The sequence below is a fragment of the Paramisgurnus dabryanus genome, chromosome 2 (assembly GCF_030506205.2).
Source record: "Paramisgurnus dabryanus chromosome 2, PD_genome_1.1, whole genome shotgun sequence".
In the NCBI taxonomy this organism is placed as follows: domain Eukaryota; kingdom Metazoa; phylum Chordata; class Actinopteri; order Cypriniformes; family Cobitidae; genus Paramisgurnus; species Paramisgurnus dabryanus.
Genome location: NC_133338.1, coordinates 15,846,067 through 15,862,325, shown reverse-complemented (window position 1 = coordinate 15,862,325; position 16,259 = coordinate 15,846,067). Strand labels below are relative to the sequence as shown.

General features: G+C 42.9%; 1 protein-coding gene across 1 annotated transcript in view; it reads right to left on the bottom strand.

Annotated features, from left to right (window-relative positions):
• LOC135783639 (uncharacterized) overlaps window positions 1–16,259 on the bottom strand; it is a 76,281-nt gene that overhangs the window by 31,826 nt on the left and 28,196 nt on the right. The window contains exons 2-5 of the mRNA XM_065294396.2: window positions 10,071–10,370; window positions 3,631–3,903; window positions 3,392–3,484; window positions 3,175–3,239 (exon numbers count right to left, since the gene is read on the bottom strand). Coding sequence (XP_065150468.1) covers window positions 3,175–3,239; window positions 3,392–3,484; window positions 3,631–3,903; window positions 10,071–10,370 — 731 coding nt within the window. The remainder of the gene's footprint in view (window positions 1–3,174; window positions 3,240–3,391; window positions 3,485–3,630; window positions 3,904–10,070; window positions 10,371–16,259) is intronic.

Below are 16,259 nucleotides of genomic sequence, written 5' to 3'. Positions count from 1 at the left end.
AAAATACATGGAAATACATTATGCTTAACTCTATTAGACCGCGAGTGTTGGCGCCGACAAATTTTACCCATAGCCCTTTAGAAAGAGACTTCTGACAATGGAAGCTCAAAAATGGCTCATAGTGAGCCATTGAAATACATTGAGTTAGAGGCAAAGAGCTGTGATTTTTCTTAATTAATAGTCAAGAAATGCATTGATTTACAATATTCATTGATTTAGAATTTTTATAAAATTCAATCAACAATGTTTTTTGATAAAATCCACTATTATGAGATCAGTTAGTATGGTCAGCTGCTGGTTGGTGCCCAGTTTTACACTGCCTCATACAACTTTAAAGCTTTAAAATGCATCACACTCTGTAGTACGTAAGCTTATAGGGGAGGTTTCCCAGACAGGGATAAGACTAGTTTTAAGAGCTTTCCAAACTTGAAAACAATTTGCACTGACATATCTTAAAATACATCAAAATGCACACAAGTAATGGTTTTAGTAAGGCATGTTTATTAAAACTAGTTATATGTCATAATTAAACTAAGGCCTAGTCCTGGTTTAAGCTAATCCCTGCACGGGAAACCACCCCATAATGTTTAATGTACAACTGACTGTGTGCTGTGTATATATCTTGTGCCTGTTTATAAATATACAAAGAACAAAAGATCACTTTCAATTATTATTAATCCCTAAAAGCATTAATATATGCATTTTATTAATACAAGTTATTAATAAATTAATGTATTGCATTTAATTGAATACAGAATCACAGAGCCAAAAAAGACTCCACCCATACGTTTTATGCATAAATATGCACTATATACCGCCATCAGGTTTAATAGCCTCTCTAATTACACAATAACGGATTAATCTGCATTAAGAAAATGAAATTGACCATTAAAAGGCTGTTTGATATGTGTTGCTTACTTTATCCACTAAGACCCTTTCTCAATCCAAAGGCTTGAGGCAGCCTCCGAAGGGTCGCATTTCTAAGATGGATACGTCAAAAAGACTGTCTTATTTCAGAATATTAACTTTGAAATTAACTTTAAAATATTGATTATTATTCTTAGTTAATCGTTAATTGTTGTAATATGCTTATGACTTGCGAATGTAATGCTCAGTTAACTTAAATAAACCAGGCGATGCCGTATGCAGCAGCCTGCCAATCCGAAAGGGCTCTGATTCTACCGCTGTTCATTTAACCGTAACTCCTGAAGCATTTGCGCCATCAAAAAGTTTGAATTGTTCCTAAAAGACGACAATTGCACTTTTTTGAAATATATGGTTTATTACGGTATTTTCTTGCTTTCCATCTGCCAATCGCTGCTGTTTGTGGAGAGCTGAAGGGAAAGTGCGTCAGGTTCGAGTGCATTGCAGCAGAGAGCAATATTAAAATCTAAAATCTAAAACTGTGTAACACTAAAGTTGACACGCTGTTGGTGGCTCGTGACTCGACGGCCCGACTGTTTAAAGGGCGTGTTGCAGGTTAACCACCACTGATTAATGGGTACATAAATCACTCAAGATATGTATATCATTTTTAAAATGTCTCAAAAAAAGTCTTAAAGACCACTTTTTTAACGTTTTTGGTATTAACGTTTTTTTTTAAGCAATTTGGCGATGACGTCACGTTGGGTAGAAGTGGATGAAAGCCTCAGCCAGAGCCATAGAGATAGATGAGACATTTATTGCCGTTTTATTAATACTTACGTTTATAATATGGAAATCATATACATAATAGGAAATATATAATGTGGTATACTGCAAAGTTACCCTGCTAATTATTATTTATGATATATGTGGAGATAAATAAAACTTTGCAAATCTGCTGATTTAATCCATTCATGTCCTGACCACCAGGCTAGAGAGTTTTAAACATCCTTAATCCACACTTACTAGTCTATCATATAATATCTAAAATATATTTTTATGTGAAATAAAAGGAAGTTTTGTTATTTTGTTTATGCGATCATAACGAATCACACGATCATTTTATACACAGAAGCAGCGGTCAGCAGCTGCAGCGGGCTCGAATCCGATCGCATACATACGATCGGATTTTTACATCAAAGGATGACAGGCTAGAAACCAATCACTGATCCCCGTATTTTTATAGATCCTGGACATGATTGGACTGGCCGAACGGGTTGAGCACTTTTATATTTGTTGAGCAGAGAGGTGCACAGTTTGACCAGCGGGCTGCGGGAACCGGCCGCACATCAGACCGACAGACGGTGTTGCTAATATAACTCCCAATGTATAACTATTATCAGACCGGCCAACCGGGAAAGTCCCGACTCTCCCGATTGACACTCCCCCTGCTGAAAAAACCAGCATACCAGCAAGACCAGCATATGTTGTGTTTTGGTGCTGGTTTTCTAAATAAATACAACGGATAACAGTTTAAATGTTTATTATCAACAAGCAAATTGCCCAAATTTGTGGAAAAATTTACCCTGCAAAACGCCCTTTAAGTTGATTTTTAATAAAGCAGCACTGATTTTTGTTCGCTTCTGTGTCCTCTATGTTTCAGAACCTGGCAAATGCTCAGGTAAGTCACGGGCTTATAAATTACCCCGAAAAAGATTTTTGCTTATACAAAACTAAATTTAAGGATTGTTTCTCGCCAAACCCAGTATACAGTCAGATCACAACACCTGAAATATAGTTTATGGCACGATCTGTGTGGATTATGACAAAGTGCGGAACGTTTCTTTTTAGAGACCCACCGTCATACACTTTCTGCCTCCGCGACTGATTAAGTTAGTTCTTCAGCGTTTTAAATTACTATTTTATATTCTACGGACAACGCTTTTCGGGAATGAACAGAGGTAAGAAATTTAAGACTTGGGTAAATTAAATTTAAGACCTGGGATACAAATCTGGGTGTTTTTAAGACTTTTTAAGGACTTAAATTTAACATTCTGAATTTTAGACTTTTTAAGACCCCGCGGGAACCCTGGTGAATGCTTTTTACACACTATAATAACAGTAATAACAATATGGAGTGAATGCACCTTTTAATTATAAAAAATCCCTAATGAATTCCAAGTGGAAAATACTCCCCCTTAACGTATAATTTTTCTACTAATGGGATTTAAATTTTTATGATATTTTAAGGATACTTTAAAGGTGAATAGCTCATCCAATACAGCAGGCCCACTGGAATGGGCAGCTCACCTTTGCAACGGGCTCAGCGTTTATATCTTCATACACTGTAATTTCAGCCTCACTCTCCACATTTCCTGAAAGAATGTAAAATACCATATCATACATGTTTGGAATGACATGAGGGTAAGTAAGGAGAAGATTTTAATTTTGGGGTACATCAGAAGAAAATGATACGTTATAATTGTTACACTAGAACTTATATTATTCTCACACTTTTCAAACAAACCTTTTCCAGTCCTGCACACTCCTATGATGGCCACGGAAATACACACAGTTCCACCAACTATTAAAACGAGCAGCAGGTAATTTGGAAAAAACCCTGCAATGTTTAATTAAACCAAATTGTAGTCAAATACAAACCAACATCAAATAAGAAGTATTGTAAAACTGGCTTTGAATAAAGTAAGATACTCATACAGAAAAGCATTAGTTATCTGCAAAAACAAATCTGTATAGGAGACCTACCAAATGACATACCTGGTCCAAGTGTCTCGGAGCACTTAACAGTCTTAGTAGTATAATTAACACTGACTATGTTGCTGGCTGTGCAGTTTAATGTGGCACTCACTTCTGGAGTTAGACTGATATTTAAGTGTGATCCATAACTATTCAGATAGCCACTCCAGTGGTAAAATGTATTTACATTATCAAACACCAGACACTGAAGATGAAATGTGCATATGTTTTTTGACTGCAACCAGGTTTCATTGTGCTGAATTGTTACACTTTTGATGATATCTGTATAAGAAAATTCAAATACAAAAAGATTCCCATGACAAGAGAAAATGCTTCGATACTGTTAGGTTAATATGTTCTCTTTCATCATCTCGTGTTCGAGATCCACCTATGGGAAGGGCATCCGTACCTGACCTCTACAGAAGCATCCAATTGCACCAAGTCTGGCTAGACAGACAGAAGCGCGCAGCCAATGCCAGGTAAGACCACACCCTCTTACCTGCTAGCATATAAGACCACTGCGCGCTGCTCCTCCTCAGTTGACATTCGCTTCTCGCGATCTCTGCACGGATTCAGTTCGGTTGGATTTTTCGCTGTTCACTTTGTGTCTCCAGGAGGAATTATCGTCAGATCAGCCTCCGCCTGACGTGACAGTCGTTAATCTAACCAGGTTAGCTGTCTCTGTTTTTTAGCATCATCGAGCCGCCCACGCTCGTGTTTTTCTTTCACCTTTCCCTTATCCACGGCTGCCCGCCACGGATTTCTCCGAATTTTTCGCTGGTATGTCGCTTTCTAAAACTGCCGCTACTCCCGGGAAGTCTTCATCACGGGCCTGCCCGGCCGCGTGTGGAGCTTTGATCGCTGCTAAGGATTCGCACGAGTTTTGCGTGGTATGTTTGGGTCTCAAACACGCAGAGGAAGCCTTGCAAAACCCGGATAACTGCAGCCATTGCCTTGCGCTGCCAAAAAAGCTTTTGCGGCGTCGCCTTAAAGTTGCTGCGACCCAGTGTGGCGACGATGGGCTTTCGGATTCGGATGAGGGGCTTGGTGGAGGGGATGCGCAACCGGAGACATCCAGGGGCGCGACTTCCCTCAGCTGGGCCGACATGCCCAATCCCGCATTTCCAGAGGATAACATCTTCGAGGAAATTGCGGCGTTAGCCGGCGAACCGGTCGATTCCGGTGACGCTGACGACGCGGACCTTCTTGGGACCTCAGAGGACGAGGAGGCCATCCCGCCCTCATGTGCTTCCCAGGTCAACCCCCCCGCGGCTTTGCCTCAGTCCATTCTCCTCGACGTATGCGAGCGCGCGGCCGCGCGGCTCAAAATCGAGTGGCCGGCTCCACAGAGCGCCAACGATCAGGAGAGGGACATTTATGACGGGAAAGTGCTGGGACCCCCTCCCGGCCCGAGGAAACAACTCTTTCCAGTTCTTCCTGCGTGCGCTAAGCACATGAGGCATTATTGGAAGGACCCGCTCGACCTTAAACATGGTCTCGCCGGCCTCGAGGTAAAGGACATGGCGGCTCTCGGCTTGGGCGACCCGCCCGCGGTCGAGCCGTCGATCGCTAGACACCTCAACCCCGTCCAGGGTGGGCTGCTCGCCCCCCCGAAGCCGGTCTTACCTAACAAGATGGACCGTTTTTCTGCCTCGGTTCTACAGGCCTCATATAAGTCCTCGGCTTTGGCAGTAAGGGCTCTTAATGTTTCCTCGCTCCTTTCCGCCTACCAGGCGGAGAATTTGGACGACTTGGGAGCTCAGCTGGACAAAGGGGCACCATCGCCGACTTTGTGGAAAGAGATCCTGACGGTAAACGACCTGGTTCTCCGTAACGCTCGGCAGGCAGTCCAGGCTTGCGGCCGTTCGATGGCGCTTTCTGTGGCGGGGGAGCGTGCGCTCTGGCTCAACCTGTCGGGCCTTCCCGACAGCGAGAAGAGACGAATCGCTGGTGCCCCGGTTGAGCCTGGCCAGGCTCTTTTCGGTCCCGCTGTGGCTTTGATGCAGCAACGGTGTGACGATAAAAAGAAAGAGGACGAGGCTTTCAAGCTCTGCCTTCCCAGGAAGGCAAACCCACGTCAGGTGCCCCCTGTTCGTGTGTCTAACCCCCCGGCCACGGGTCGTAACCCGCATCACAGCAAGGAGAGACCCCGACACAAACCCTCTCCACGGCAGGTTAACCCACCGCCTGCTAAACCCTGGGGGAAACCACCCCCCGCCGCGGCTGCGGCTGGGAAACCCCCTAACCCGACCCCCAATATCCCGAAACGTAAGCGGCCGGCCTGATGTTCGACTGTTGGGGACGCAGGGTCCTTGTTCACAGGCCACAAGCCCATTGGACTCTCTTTTCTCCCCAGAGCTCCCGTCCAAGAGACAGAGGTTTTCTCACGGAGGGGTCGACCACCCCCCTCAAGAGGCTGCCCAGCCCGTGTGTTCGGTGGATGTGTTTTGTCCCCCCACGTTCAGGGGGTTGGTTGTGAGGAAATGTACACCAAGCATTTACACGGTTCCCCTCACTCAACAAATAAAGGCTTCGGCCCAAGTGTTTCCCAACACAAAACATACAAAAAACACACAAAACACAATAAAACAAACGAATCAAATGAATTCGTTTCAGAGAGAGCACATCTCTCTGCAGAGAATAACCCCCTCTCTGAACCCACGCATGTCGCCCCTTGTTTGTCCACTAGAGGGCGCCATTGTATCACAGATGAGTCTACCGAGCGCTCACGAGTTCAGCTGCGCGCCCTCCACGCTGGCGGGCACTCTAGCGAGTTACGAGCCAGCCTGGCGGGCGGTAGCAGCGCCCGAATGGGTTATGCGAACAGTTACGCAGGGCTACAGACTACAGTTTGTCAGGAAACCCCCGCTTTTCAACGGCATTCTCTTCTCTCACACGGAAGAGAATTCCGCTCACATTCTGAAAGAGGAAATCTCCTCTCTTCTCATAAAGGGAGCGATTCAGGCGGTGCCCCCCGATCTGATAAATCAGGGTTTTTATTCTCGTTATTTCCTGGTTCCAAAGAAGGACGGCTCTCTCCGCCCTATCTTAGACCTCCGAGTGTTGAACAAACATTTAAGGAAATACAATTTCAGAATGTTAACCCACGGTTCTCTGGCCCGAGCCATAAAACAGAACGACTGGTTCACCTCAGTCGATCTGAAGGATGCTTTTTTCCACATAAGCGTTTATCCGCCTCACAGGAAGTTTCTGCGTTTCGCATATCAGAACATATGTTACGAATTCACAGTTCTTCCTTTCGGTCTCTCTCTCAGCCCTCGGACGTTCTGTCTGTGCACGGAGGCGGCTCTCGCCCCTCTAAGAATGTCAGGTCTACGGATTTTGACATACATAGACGATTGGCTCATCATAGCCGAGTCGAAAGAGAAAGTGCTGCGGGAAACCCACCGTGTGCTCTCTCATATCACGTCCCTGGGTTTCAGAGTGAATGTGAACAAAAGCAATTTCACACCCAGTCAGAGTGTGATTTTTCTGGGGTTGGAACTGAACTCAGTCTCCATGCGAGCGCATCTTTCTCAGGAGCGCATCCGCGCTTTAATGAACTGTGTGTCACAGTTCAGAGAGGGGGAGAGAGTGCAGTATCGTTCATGCCTCAGACTACAGGGTCTTATGGCTTCAGCTATTCAGGTTTTGCCCCTGGGTCTCCTGAGAATGAGACCGTTCATGAAATGGGTTTTATCACTACATTTCAGCCCGTTACGCGATCTCTGTCGCGTGGTAACGGTGACGCGCATCTGTTCGGCAGCTCTGCGCCACTGGAGGAACGCAGACTTTTACGCACAAGGCACCCCCTTGGGGACAGTTATGTTGCGGAAAGTCGTGACGACAGATGCGTCCTTAACGGGCTGGGGTGCAACCCAGGAGGGCAGAACGGTGAACGGGCTGTGGCCGAGCAGTCTCCATTCAGCACACATAAATTATTTAGAGCTCCTCACCATATGGAAAGCTCTGAATCATTTTCTGCCGCGCCTGCGGGGACATCATGTTCTCGTACGCTGCGACAATACCACAGCGGTGGCATACATCAATCGCCAGGGCGGTATGCGCTCCTCAAAACTTCACAATCTAGCTCACAAGCTGTTAGTGTGGAGCAAGGGGTTTTTTCTGTCACTACGCGCAACGCATGTTCCGGGCATTCTGAACAGAGGCGCGGATCTTCTGTCAAGGGGAAACCCTCTTTACGGAGACTGGCGTCTCCACCCGCAAGTGGTGGACGCGATATGGAGGCGATTCGGACGGGCAACCGTAGATCTGTTCGCCTCGCACGAAAATGCCCATTGTCCTATGTTCTTCTCGCTAAAGGACTTGGACGCGCCCCTCGGGGTGGACGCACTGGCCCACCCATGGCCCAAGGTGTTGCTGTATGCTTTCCCCCCTCTGTGCCTCATAATTCCCACGCTGGCCAGAGTGAGGGAGGAGAGCTTGTCTCTCCTTCTGATAGCGCCCAGATGGCCCAAAGCCCCGTGGTTGGCAGAAATAATTCCTCTGCTATATGCCCAGCCGTGGCCCCTCCCCCTCCGCACAGACCTGTTGTCTCAAGCGAACGGGGAAATTTATCACCCACACCCGGACAGGGTGGCTCTCTGGGTTTGGCCCGTGAGAGGACAAACTTAAACGCGCTGGGGTTACACCTGCGCGTAATTGCTACTATTCAAAATGCCAGAGCCGTTTCTACACGGTCCTTATATGGTTGTAAGTGGCAAGTGTTTGAAGGGTGGTGTAATGAGCACGATCTCATATCTTATCAGTGCTCAGTCCCTGAGATTTTGCGTTTCTTACAAAACCTTATGGATAAAGGCAGGTCTTTTTCCACAATTAAGGTTTACCTGGCGGCTATTTCTGCTTGTCACGTAGGGTTTGATGGCTCTACTGTCGGGCAGCACCCTTTAATCTGCAGATTTATGAAGGGTGCCCGTCGCTCTTTGCCAGTCATCAGGAAGTGTGTCCCTGAATGGGACCTCTCCATGGTGCTGGACGCCCTGTCTCAATACCCCTTTGAGCCCCTGGGTGTTATTTCCTTGAAGCTGCTGTCTTTTAAGGTAGCTCTGCTCTTGGCTCTAACATCAGCAAAACGTGTTAGCGAACTGCATGCATTTTCTGTACACCCTTCATGCACTAAATTCTCTCTGAATGGAGAAAAGGTTTTTCTTAAACCTAACCCGGCATTTATGCCTAAGTGCTTCCCTGCGTTCACATCGGAGGTGCTGGAGCTGTCCGCTTTTCACCCTCCACCTTTTTCCTCTACGGAGGATCAGAGGCTTAATGCTCTATGTCCTGTTCGTGCATTACAGACGTATATCGACAGGACTAGGGTTTTCCGGAAGAGTGACCAGCTCTTTATCTCATGGACGCCGCCTCACAGAGGGAATCCCGTGTCTAAGCAACGTCTTTCACATTGGCTTGTGGACGCGATTGCCTTGGCATACGAATCGAAGGGAGTGCAACCACCTGGGAATATCAGAGCTCATTCTACGAGGGGCGTGGCCACCTCTTGGGCTTTGTTTAGGGGAGTGTCACTGCAGGACATCTGTTCTGCTGCGAGCTGGGCTTCTCCCCACACATTCGTGCGTTATTATCGGTTGGATGTTACTAAAACCTCAGTAGCACATTCCGTTTTGGGTGTAGGGTCAACATAGCCCTTCACTGCTGCACACCTTTTTCCTACTGTTGTCTTTATAGTAGGAACAAGCGCATACGGCTTTTGAGCTCGTTCATGTTACCAAGCATGCATTCACATCTCTGCCCTACTTTGTTTTTTGCATTTATGGGTTTCCCCAGGGTGTGCTTTTTACATAATGTCTGCCCTGCATGCGCACCACAGCCACTTGTGTGTGTGCGTGGGGCACATTTTTATGGGACGTGTCGGGCACCGCCCCCCCCCCCTCCGGGGGTGACCGTTCCATTTTTTATACTGGCTGTCATACCTCACTGCGAGTGTGTTGGGCAATCGGGGAGCTGTCCATGTCTCTCCCATAGGTGGATCTCGAACACGAGATGATGAAAGAGAACAATAGGTTACTTTCGTAACCCCGGTTCTCTGAAACATCGAGTGGAGAGATCCACCAGCTTTGCCCCGCTTGCCGCACGAGAAGCGAATACACTTACTGAGGAGGAGCAGCGCGCAGTGGTCTTATATGCTAGCAGGTAAGAGGGTGTGGTCTTACCTGGCATTGGCTGCGCGCTTCTGTCTGTCTAGCCAGACTTGGTGCAATTGGATGCTTCTGTAGAGGTCAGGTACGGATGCCCTTCCCATAGGTGGATCTCTCCACTCGATGTTTCAGAGAACCGGGGTTACGAAAGTAACCTATTGTTTACCTTATTATATGTTGCTTCATTTATATTTAATTCTTAATGTGTATACATTGTTTAAGTTTGCTGAGTAATATTGTAATGACATTTAGGGAATAAAGTCAAGCAGTTAATCTTACCATGTACATGCAGCTGAATGAATTTTGTTTCATATTGCATGGTGTGTCCTTCTTGAGTAATTGAAAACAGTCCTGAGTCCTGAAGCTGTAGATTAATAACTGTAATGCTTATATCATTTATCTTTAACCTTTGGGCAAATAAGTTATCTCCCAGCAGCTTCAGCTCATTTTTAGTATAGTCAGCAAAGACTGTGTCATTGATTTTAAATCTAACATAAGTAAGTTCTGTTTTTGATTGATCTGGAATTAGATCCAGGGAGCTCCCAACTGCTTTATGCACTTCTGATTCAGCACACAATCCTACAATACAAAGTAAACAATTTCAGGTACATAATATTACATAAATATATTATAACTAAAATAATGCATTTTGTGGATTCATTTTAAAAGAATATATTTTACCCTATAATGAAAATTAACTCATCTTTTACTCACCCTCAAACCATCCTAGACATATATGACTGCTTTCAGCCAAACAAATAGGTATATTTAATTATAATTTATAATGGCATTGGATAGTGCATTATTTTAAAGGAAAAAAAATATTTTTTACATTTTACTATGTTTTTACCACAACTTAGATTAATTAATACATACCTATGTTTTTCAATGCGTGTACTTAATCTTTGAACAGCTAATCATGAATACGCAGCATTTAGCCTAGCCCCATTTATTCTAGGCCCATTTATTCCTTAGGATCCAAACAGGGATGAATTTAGAAGCCATCAAACACTTCCATGTTTTCCCTATTTATAAACTGTTACATGAGTAGTTACACGAGTAAGTATGGTGGCACAAAATAAAACGTGCTGATTTGTTAAGCGGATGAAATTGAGAACTGCAGTATATTGTATGGTGGAAGAACACTTAGTTTGCAGCACTTCGACCTCAGGCACAGTAATATTGACGAAAGTTTGAGCGAGAGGGGGAGTAGTCAGGAGTGAGTATATTACTGCGTGCCAAGGTCAAAGTGCTGCAAACTAAGTGCTCTTCCACCATACAATATACATCTCATTTTTATTCGCTTAAAAAATAGCCACGTTTTATTTTGGCTACTACTTTTATAATTTTCATGGTTTGTGCAGTATTATTCTGAAGTTTTCTCTTCTCATTACCATTATTATCTACATGGTTTGTGCAGTAATATTCAGGACAATACTCTGCACATTATAAGCTACCGGGTTTTGCAATAATATTCAGGCTTTTTACCAACTATTTGTACTTTTTATTTAATATTTTTCTAATATATTCTGTATGAGCTGTAAGACCTGTAAACCCTGACAAAAGGTACTTCTAAAGCCCGCAGCAAATGGCTGAATCCACATTCCTAATCCCTGTTGAATTATCATCTGAAACCTTTCTCAAAGAGTTCACATCTACCCCCCAAGACCACTTCCCATTGGTGTGAGACTGAAACCTCTCTCAAAGAGTCACACACCCTACCACACGTTCTAATCCCCCTCTCCTCATGTTCTCAAAGCAAACTGTATATGGAATGCTACATTCTGCAAACACATGTATCTGAAACTGGTCTTGTTTGGTGTTATATGAAGTGTTTTAATGCAAGTGGTACATTTGGGTTTATTAATATGACAACAGGATTCAATGTTAATCTGTGACAATAAGTAAATTTAACCTAATGTTGGGAGACAACTCCCACCTTAGACATGTTGACCAATCACCCACTGTATGTATATTAGGCAACACCCCTGGGCTTACAAGAACCAATCAGTATGTCATATCACAATGCTTTGTTCTCTGGATATTTAAGGAAAATGTCAGAAGATTCAGGCGGGACTTTCAATATCGAGAAATGCACCCCCATGATGCTGTCCTGGCACAGCATCATGTATTTTATTTGACTTTGAGGAATCTGTAACCAGATCTTCATCTCATTACCAGGTATGCAATGGTTTTTCGTTTGTTTCGTATTTGAATTGGAATGTAAATTGGCTTCTGAATTATGTTTTACCTACCTGGTTAATAAATTGTTACGTTTGCATTCATTCTAATTTGCTCTGTATTATTGACTCTTCTAAGTTACTATAAAGTATTACGATATCCTTTGTTACCACATATCTTTGATCGGGGTTAATTCATGTTAATTAAGTTCTACCTCTAACTAAGTTGTTACGCAGTCGTGTTTATATGTGGGCCATCAGGGTGATGAGTCATAACCTCTAATCATTTCCTTTACTTTGATTAAGTTGTATATAGTAATATGATTTAACTATATTCGGCTAGACGGTGCTATGCCCGAACCTCTGATCATTGTAAGGCTTTGAATTAAGTTGTATATAACATATTGTGTGAGGCTATATGGATACGTTTTAATGAGAGTCCGTACACATGAAGCGGTATTGTTAAAATTGCTTTAGTCATGAACCTCTAGTTATTGCATGGTAGATTAATTATTTAACTTTCACTAAGTTGTTGGGTAATCGTATTTGTATGTGGGCTATCGGAGTGATAAGTCATAACCGCTGGTCATGATTTCTGCTATAATTAAGTTGTATATAGTAATATGATTTAACTATATTCGGCTAGATGGTGCTAAGCCCGAACCTCTGGTTATAGTGTGAATTTTGTACTAAGTTGTATACAAACGATTGCATGAGGCTATTTTGGGACATTTAGCAAGAGATTGCGGGAGCGGCATTGTTAAATTGTGTTAGTCATAACTTCTAGTACGGTCAAATATGTGTTCGGAATCTGCATAACGGCCGATGTGGACCGATACGACATGGGTAATCGAATGAATGAGTTCAATGTTAACATGAGTTAAATAGAATGATCAAACGTTCATCCAAATTCTATATCTACATCAATTTGATTCATATTACAATACGTTTCATATCTTTGGAGTCAGATATTAAGTTGCGTAATGTTAAAACCGGAAGCACCGGAAAAGACCGAATGCGCTATAAACCGGCCATGCCGTTTGGATTCCGTCGTTGGGCCAAACGGATGGATGGGGTCATATTCGGACCCCTTACACCTTCTTGTAAATATTTGTTTACATACAGGTGCTGGTCATATAATTAGAATATCATCAAAAAGTTGATTTATGTCACTAATTTCATTCAAAAAGTGAAACTTGTGTAGTAAACAGTGTACAACAAAGCATTCCAGACCCCTCCCCAATTGCTACATTTGGAGTGGATTTTGGTGGGTTAACATAAGCAAGTGTGCAGTCAATCAGATAAGGCTGCTTTGACAATTCTTTTATGGCTGACCTCCGTGCCAAAGTGGAAAAGAAGAGGACATTTTGATTGGCTCACACAATTTCTGCTTATCATACTTTCAAACCCCCCTTCTGGTCGACCAATCAAATTGTCAGGGCGGGCTTTAGACAATGATGGACGGATGATCAACAGTTATGTAATCAACCACGTCACCAAAGAGCGCGTGTGTTGAATCTATTTAAAACAAAATGGCTGCCGCTGTAGAATTCAGATGTGTGGATTCTGAGATTGAGTCTATTCTAAAAGATATCAACAGAGCATTGATTTTAAAAGAGGAACAGAGAAACGCGATCAAGGCATTTGTTGATCGGAAAGATGTTTTTGCCGTCCATCCTACGGGAGTCGCCAAAAGTTGATCGCACTTATGGAGGACCAAGTTAAAGAAGCAACTGAAATGGGTATCACAGCGATGCAACTCTGCATGCACGACGAGATGGATATAATTAGCGGTCGTTGTCAGCTTCTTTTTGGAACCCCGAAAACGTGGCTACTGAATAAGTGGAGGGACATGCAAGGCTCCGATATTTTTCAAGCAAACGTAATGGGTAGGGATGTTAACAATTAATCGATCTTCGATTAATTGTCGATAAGAATTTACTCGATAAAACTTAACGATTGTTGAAAAACAAGATCCTGCGCGTCTTTGCGGCGCCTGCGCAAAACACATACAGTCGGAGAAAAAAAAATTAAGCGAGCGCGCAAAAGTTAAACTACTAGCTATGATCACAACGATGCTCGATGCCAAGCACACGCATGTGCTTTTTAACGTCATGCGAGACGAGGCTGGCTGGCTGCCAACGCAACGAAATTACATTCGCAGTGGATCTGAGAGGGTCCAATGGAGAAAATGCAAATACGTTTAGGATACTGAAAGCAAAGATCCTCTTTCAGGGAAGCCTGCAAGATTAGCATAGCAACGCTGCTATATACAGAGAAGGAGACCAGAAGCCGTTTTTAATGAACAGATTAAAATGTAATCTTAAATTATGGCAAGAAACTGTCAAATGTAAACTGTAACTGACTGTCGTTACACCCTGAATGCCCGCAACATATATCACTGATCATCATTATTGACTAGCTGAGGCGCTGCGTGTTTTCTAATGGAAGGTTGCCATCTCCGTAATATAAGCATCTTTGCTGAAAGTACGTCTAAGCTGAGGTGACGACGAGAAAAGTGCCCTTCGTGTGCTTCTTGGATATAATTACAAACAGTGTATCAACGACTCGGAAAGCGAGGTAAACAACTTGATAAATAACACTTGATGATAATAAAACTGTTATTTTGACATGGACTTTCATGCGTCTGTTGCAGAGTGCCCATGTGAGGCGGAGTTATACACTGTGTCTATTAGTCATTATATTTCATTACGAGATAAGTTTAAATTGATGATTTTATCAAAACAACAACTACATTGACTCATTTTACAATCCCACTAGCATGTTATTTAGACAAAATAAAAAATTTTAATTCGCGTGAGGAAGCTGTCGTTTTTATGCACACTTTTATGTCATTGGCTATATGCCACTGCAGTGAAGGCTTATTGCACTATTAATGTTAACGATTATTCGATTGATTGATCGTTAATTTAAATGATCATCGAATATGGGAAATTGCATAAATTGACATCCCTAGTAATGGGTATCGTCATGGATGAAGTTCACCTAACGTACAAATGGTAAAAGATAACGTTAGTCTGACTGTATGACTTAGCAAATACTTAATGTTGTGATATAAATTAAATGTTGTAAACATAGTAGGTGTTGATGTACGTTTGCTAACTCAGACTTAGTATAATCACAATGTTAGTGTTATTTTAGTGAAATAACTAGCAGTTCGGTCAGGCTGCAAAAGACGTCAATTCAACATACATCACACACTCCGTTGCTCTGATTGGTCATAAGTCTATCCAATTGAGTGCAGAGCAGTGTTAATTTCGTTAACGAAGACGATGACGAAAAATATTCGTCAACGAACCTTTTTTCACAGACGAAAACTAAATAAAAACTAAATAAAAGTCAGATATGATGACGAAGACTGTAACGAAATATAACTGACACTTTAGTCAACGAATAAAAATAAGACGAAAATGTTAGGGAGGGACGAATGGACAAGAGATCCAATCAGAGCTACTCATTTTGTGGGACAAGTTGGGAAGAAATCCAATCAGAGCGAATCTGTGAGGATAGGTTGATGCAGGCAGCAGTCGGCAGAGCAATTTTAAAAACCCGCGGCAAAGTTCGTTTTCACAACAGGTTGTTTACATTATATTTAGTTGTAGCTACAGTCTTACCCAGCTTTGGCTGATTTTAGTTGACTTCGCTCGTTAACAACCATTAACGTTTTGCGGTGCACCCGGTCCGAAGACATGTCTCAATAACAACAAAAATGTCAGAGCTAGCGTCTAATCTGGTCACACTTCAAATATGACAAGACGACAGCCTGTAAAGACGACTCATCCAGAAATACATGTGAAGGTTAGCCTACACGCTATCAGATAAACCACCGTGTTTTCGCTAAACTTGGAATAACATAGAAACGAAAGGAATACACATCTGAACTGTATTGATTGTATTGGTTTGTCTGAATTAATACTGAGTATAAATATTCAGTGTCCTCAAATTGAATGAAATGTGTAACGTTATTATAGTAGATGTTGTGGTTTTACATGACTGGACAAACTGCGTGCGTAAGTGCGTGTGTGTGTCTCTGTCTGTGTGTCTGCGCGCGCGTGTGTCTGTGTGTGCATGTCATTTAGGGAGAATGCATATCTTTTTCAGGGACCATGTATATTTTTTAGGTAGAGCGGGCCTTATGCTTGTTTTATGTGATATTATCTTTTGTGAAAAAGGCACGGTCAGTTTTTTGGCATTAAGAATAAAATAATAATACGTGTTTTCTATAACAACCATTAAATCTGTTTCTGTATTGCATATTCAAACCTTA